The 6518-nt window shown below is 46.2% G+C and overlaps 1 protein-coding gene across 1 annotated transcript; it reads right to left on the reverse strand.

Moving 5' to 3' along the window:
• Window positions 1-1926: 1926 nt before the first annotated feature.
• LOC145354187 (fibroblast growth factor-binding protein 3-like) lies at window positions 1927-3853 on the reverse strand. Its single transcript, XM_080205261.1, has 2 exons — window positions 3771-3853; window positions 1927-3095 (listed from the first exon to the last, which is right to left on the reverse strand). Exon 2 carries the CDS (start codon window positions 2969-2971, stop codon window positions 2243-2245), a length of 729 nt encoding a protein of 242 aa, XP_080061387.1. The 5' UTR covers window positions 2972-3095; window positions 3771-3853; the 3' UTR covers window positions 1927-2242.
• Between the last annotated feature and the right edge of the window lie 2665 nt (window positions 3854-6518).

A 6518-nucleotide genomic window follows, 5' to 3' on the forward strand; every position in this document is an offset into this window, starting at 1 on the left:
CACTGGAAAAAATCCCAGTGTTTTATTGATTGGCAATCATTCATCATTACCGCATGAAAAGGGCACTTTGTAAAGTTAGTAAAGTAATTCACAGAAAGATAAATGTGCAATTCACAGAATTAATGTGCAAATTTGGGGATTATATGTAAGTGACAGGAAGCTTTATAGGTGATAAGACAGCACAGATTAACCATCACCCTGTTTTACAATTCATGGAGCATCATCCCCCACTCATCATAACAACATGTGTTGTTCAGACTATTATTAATGCAGTAGAAGTTTTCAGAGGTCAGCAGAGAGACTAGAGCCCAACTCCTTCCGAACGTCGAGTTACATCACATCCAGAGTGAAGACTTTCAGTATATTCGGGAGCCAGGGCAGGATGCAGCTCTCTGTCTCAAAGAGGTGACAGAGTGGCTGCTAAACTTACGAAATCTGGAATGCCGCTCTCGGCAGCGAGTGCTCTCACTGAGCAAGACGAAAGATCGTCTTGTTTCTGTTTGACTGCTAACACACATCTTCACACAGACTATCTCACACAGACTGACCCACAGACAAAATCCCACACGGACAGTTCCACACACAATCCCAGCCACACATATCGTCCCAAACAGTCCCACACTCTCAGTCCCAATTACACTGACAGTCCCACACAGACAGTCCTAGTCACACTGACAGTCACACACAGATTGCCCCACACAGACAGTTCCAGACCCACACACAGTCCCACTCCCACACATACAGATCCACAAAGACAGTTCCAGTCACGCACACAGTCCCATTCCCACACATACAGATCCACAAAGACAGTTCCAGTCACGCACACAGTCCCATTCCCACACATACAGATCCACAAAGACAGTTCCAGTCACACACTGTCCCATTTCCACACACAATCCCACTGCCACACATGAAGTCCCACTCATACAGTCCCACACAGACAGTCCCAGTCACTCATACAGTCCCAGTCACTCATACAGTCCCACACAGACAGTCCCAGTCACTCATACAGTCCCACACAGACAGTCCCAGTCACTCATACAGTCCCACACAGACAGTCCCAGTCACTCATACAGTCCCACACAGACAGTCCCAGTCACTCAGACAGTCCCACACAGACAGTCCCAGTCACACAGACAGTCCCACACAGACAGTCCCAGTCACACAGACAGTCCCACACAGACAGTCCCAGTCACACAGACAGTCCCACACAGACAGTCCCAGTCACTCAGACAGTCCCACACAGACAGTCCCAGTCACACAGACAGTCCCACACAGACAGTCCCAGTCACACAGACAGTCCCACACAGACAGTCCCAGTCACACAGACAGTCCCACAGACAGTCCCAGTCACACAGACAGTCCCACACAGACAGTCCCAGTCACACAGACAGTCCCACACAGACAGTCCCAGTCACACAGACAGTCCCAGTCACACAGACAGTCCCACACTGACAGTCCCAGTCACACAGACAGTCCCACACTGACAGTCCCAGTCACACAGACAGTCCCACACTGACAGTCCCAGTCACACAGACAGTCCCACACTGACAGTCCCAGTCACACTAATAGTTCTCCTACATTGATCCCAGCTACGCGCACAACCCTGCATTAGATTCCCACCAAATGCAAATTCATCCTTTCAACTGTAACATGGAAGACAAAAATAGAATGTGTATGGGGCAGGTGGTGAAACATGATTTAACAAATTAAGTTAAAAGTTTATTTATTAGTCACAAGTAACATTAACGCTGCAATGAAGTTATCGTGAAGTCTGTTTCCACATTCCACCTCACCTGAGTTATCCGTCAGCCCCGCAGGTCCACACAGCTCTACATTTCCCCAACACCTCCATTCCCTAATGATGAATGGTCCTCACCGCATGGCGCAGGCAATGGAAAAGTAAGCAGGCAGGATAGCTGGAGAGACTGTTCACTGATCTTTAATGTTACCTCTTACAGGGCAAAGTAAAAAAAAACAGAGTAAAGAAAGTGTTATGTAAGTATTAAGTGATTAAACCCACAAAGATAACGTTCAATAATCGCCACTGGACAGCTTTCCACTTGAGACTGAGTCTGTTTAGTATCTGCAGAGTCAGTTGTATTAGGGAATGGGAGGCAGAGCCTGAGTCTGATTTTTGTTAATGATGGTTAATCACACGGGGTAAGTAGGTATTTCACACACACACACCTAAAGCTGAACACTAGTCTGGCTAAATGTGAAGCGAGGGCGAGTCACTGAATTAGCCGTTCCACAAGCTAACGAAGAAGGAGCAGAGAGATTGCCACTTCTCAGCACAGTAAGCCTGGGACGGGTCCTCCTCATACTGGGGATTGTCATTATTCATCTCCCTCAACATGCCTTGCTTCTCTCTTTTCTCAGACCCCGACGCTCTGGCTCTTTTCCTGCCCTTTTTAGACACTTTCTGGGTGGAGTCCACATGGTCCAGCCCTGTGCTGTTCTGGGCTGCCTCGTTGGCCAGCTCCTTCCTGTAATAAACGGTGTCCCCCCGCTTGCTGGGCTCCCAGTTCTTGTCCTTGCGTGTTAACTGCGACCCGGCTGGTCCCCGCTTGCAGATCCTGGTCTTTAGGGTGGCGTCTCCCTCACAGGCGTGTCTCTTTCGCTTCACTTTGCCAATCACCTGTTTCCAGTACTGAGCAGCCTTGCCGCTGTAGGTGGGACAGCTCTGCGGGCTCCCCGTGTACACACACCAGTAGCTGCCACCGGCTTGGTCACTACAGCTAACCCGGAGAGTGACCTCTTCCTCCTCTTCACCCCCTGTCATGTCCCAGGAACACGTGTGACTCTCCTTGGTGGTGAGCGAGCCTTTAGTCGGCAGGGACTTGCCTTTGCGCTTCTTGCTGGGCCGGTTCAGCTGCTGGTAGTCACCCCCGGGGCTCGCCCCTTCCCCTGGGACAGAGAGGAGGGACAACAGCGACAGGCAAAAGGCCATCACCCAGATTAGCTTCATATCATCGGCTTCTGCTTACTGAGATCAGGGAAAGGAACACGATGAGATAATTCCTCCCAGGGCGGGAGACCAATATTTTCTAATTTCGAAAAGTCCCTTTGAGAGGTAAAAATGGGACTTTAATCTGAAATGTAAAGACAGACAATAAAATATTAATTAATCTCATTGATAAGATTAAACAGTGAATCTAAGCCATTCAAATCTGCTAAAGTCCATGCTTCAAATTGTTTTCAAATGAGTTTATATTGTGGAGAGTGAATTTAAAGTAAAATGATTTGTCAATGGGTTAAACTTGCAGTAGCGGGTTGGGGCAAATTTTCTGTCTCCCTTTCCCTTGCGAGTAAAAGATTGGGCAGATTACGTGCCAATGAGCACGGAACCCTAAGACATACTTCAAAGGTTTAAGCACTAACACAGATGCCAAGTGTTAGTAATTACACCCAGGCTTTTACCTGTGAACCTGTTCAGAAAGTGAACCAGGAGGTGTGAACCCTCCGATGGAGTGTCTGAAACAAGCCTGAGAGGGGTGGGATATATATAGAAACTGGAGGGAGTTTTCACCCCACCACAAATAACCCGGAACGTGACTGGTGAGTGAACGAAACCTCCAATTTTCACCCTGACTGCAGCGTAGTCACAATCACACTCTGCTCAGATTTAAGTTTATTTCCGTTGCTTTAGTCCATTTACCAAGATGCAGGAGAAGTTGAAATAATTAAGTTCCGAAAACCTCTCTGAAATTTATCGTTGACCCAAAAGGCAAATTTCTCTGGGACGCAACCGCGGAGAGTTTACTCACCTCAGCGCCCACAGCCAGGGAGCCTGTGCATGGGGCTCAGAGCGGTGTTGCTGCTGCCACTGAGTGTGGCTGGGGAAGGGCAGCGGCTGCGGATGGGAAAGACCCTCCCAGTCTGACAGGCCGTCCCCGTCCCCCTCCAATCACTCCTACCAGCCCCAATCCTGTAATCACTCCTGCCAGTCCCAATCTTTCAATTATTCTTGGGAACCCCACTCCTCCAATTATTCCTGCAATCACTCCTACCAGCCCCAAGCCCCCAGTTACTCTTGCCAGCCCCCATAGCTCCTGCCAGTCCCCGTCCCTATCACTGTTGCCAGCTCCATCACTCCTACCAGCCCCAATCCCTGCATCACTCCTGCCAGCCCCTATCACTCTTGCCAACACCCACCAATGAAACCCACTCAGCTAAATTCCAGACACAAACCTGCTCGCCGCTAAAAGTCAAACTTCTTTCTCGTAAGACATTTCTTCGAAATATTTGAGGGCGTACGGATGGATTTCCAGTTTAAGCATAGGGAATTTGTGTTTTGTTTAACCCAGATATTCTGATTAAATAATCGGGTACAGCTTTAAACAATTCGTTATCTATATGAATGAGTGCGGGTAAAATTTGTTCTGAATTTAGGGTAAACCATAACGCGGCATTATTGTGAATTGTTCTCAATAAAATAATTGTTCTCAAAGGAAATAAAATAAGTTTTAAATTCTAAATTCCGTGGCACGGATTTAATGCGGGGAGGCAATGCGATCAAATTAGACCGGCTACAATCACAGAGAAAAGTCTCTAATGCCCAATAGCTGACCAGTGTTTTTAATGTTCTTATTAACTGCTGTGTTTTCCAAAGTATTTTCCAACTCTTAATGTATTGGAAGCGTCCCAGTTTGAATGTGAACTATCGGGTTGAAGTTGTCGGCGGGTTTGCAAGGGCAGTATGTGATCAAGAGCTTATTTATGATTCCATTCCATATAACCACAGAGAAAAAGAATCTCCGTCCAGACCTTAAAAACCATTCAGTTACTCAGGGAGAAGCTGGGAGTGATTCTGCGAAGGCTGTACCTGGTTAGTAGAATGGACATGTTGGTGGAAAACAAAATGCATTGATAGGAACATATTTGTACCATTGATGGAAATGATAGCGTCCCATTTATCGGGTCAATCAATCTTTCTGTGGACAGGCCTAAACAGATTGGGCACTGGCAGATGCCTGAGAAAATGTGCTGGATAAAAGAGTCAGTCCCTATTAACTGGTGTTCATCTGCAGGTTATAAATCCTGGGAGACCACTCCTGTCCCATATATCTGCTCTTCAATAAAAAGGCGCATTAACCCGCGTCCTAACAAGAATTTATGGCACAGATTACACGGAAGGATCTGCGAGGAGCGAGTTCTCTGCTTTTCTGCTGAAATGTGGCCCTCCCTCCACACAGCTTGTCTGAAGTGAACGGCGGTGGTGGGTGGTCCATGCTACTGTTTCTCCCGGAGTCTATGGAAAGCATTCTGTCTCCAGAAAGTAACCATGTGGTCACTTTTTCTCACACCTTTCATTGCTCCCGGGGCGTATGTAACTTCAAACTAGCATGTAAAAGAGTATACAATGAAGCCATTGTATTGGTAATTACTCCATTGAAAACATTCAAAGATTAACAAGCATGTGAAAGCTGCATTGAAATAGCCACTCTGGCACCACGGAAATGTGCTACCAAACAAACTTGTCTCATACCATTTTCAGTCTACAAACTATCTCCTAACTTTGGATGAAAGATATTTAAAATTTATTTATTAGTCACGAGCAGGCTTCCATTAACACTGCAATGAAGTTACAGTGAAAATCCCCTTGTCGCCCTACTCTGGCACCTGTTTGGGTACACTGAGGGAGAATTTAGCACAGCCAATGCACATTCCTTTCTTTGGCTGTAATCAATTGTCTTACCAGAAATTAAACTTTAAAAATGTTGATTTCCTGTTAGCTGCCTGTAGTGTTGGAAATCTGATGACGTTTCTTGGAACAGCTTCATTGCAAACAGCAGGGCACAACTTCAGGGTGGGTCCAGAGCATAATCAGTATAAAGCAGCTTATGGAAAAGGCAAGGGAATCTCGGTGCTTATCCAAAGTTCTGGGACTGTTTATAGGCTCCATGGTCCCACTCAAAGTACCAATAATAACTGTTTTGCAAAAAGATCTTAGAAATATTTGTTGAGAATATGACTTGTTGCATAAAATAGCGAGCACGCATGAATAGAATCATAGAATCCTGCAGTGCAGAACGAGGCCATTTGGCCCATCAAGACTGCACCGACAACAATCCCACCCAGGCCCTACCCCCATAACCCCATATATTTAGCCTCCCAATCCCCCTGACACTGAGGGGCAATTTATCATGGTCAATTAACCTAACTCATAAAAAAAACTATCCCTTAATTGTCCTTCCCCATCACTCTTTACATATTACACCAATATGTTTGGATTGTAACAGAGCCTTGGGTCAGCTGTCTGATTATTTAAAACTCTTAAATATAGCGTGGGCATGGAGGGACCAGGACAGATTGTTGGTGATGGTTATTGGTGAAGTTAATTGCTGAAGTTAATTTATTTTCATTTAAGCTTATTTATTAGTGTCACAAGTAGGCTTACATTAACACTGCAAAGAAGTTACTGTGAAAATGCCCTGGGTTTCCGCATATCCCCTGACATCTATCTGGCGGATACTGGGTGAGTGGCCATGGAGGTGATGTAGAGATATGAGGTG

Source organism: Carcharhinus amblyrhynchos, chromosome 17 (assembly GCF_965287045.1).
Source record: "Carcharhinus amblyrhynchos chromosome 17, sCarAmb.v2.hapA, whole genome shotgun sequence".
In the NCBI taxonomy this organism is placed as follows: domain Eukaryota; kingdom Metazoa; phylum Chordata; class Chondrichthyes; order Carcharhiniformes; family Carcharhinidae; genus Carcharhinus; species Carcharhinus amblyrhynchos.

Coding starts and splice junctions, on each gene's coding strand:
- LOC145354187 (XM_080205261.1), bottom strand. CDS start 2,971: ATGAAGCTAATCTGGGTGATGGCCTTTTGCCTGTCGCTGTTGTCCCTC.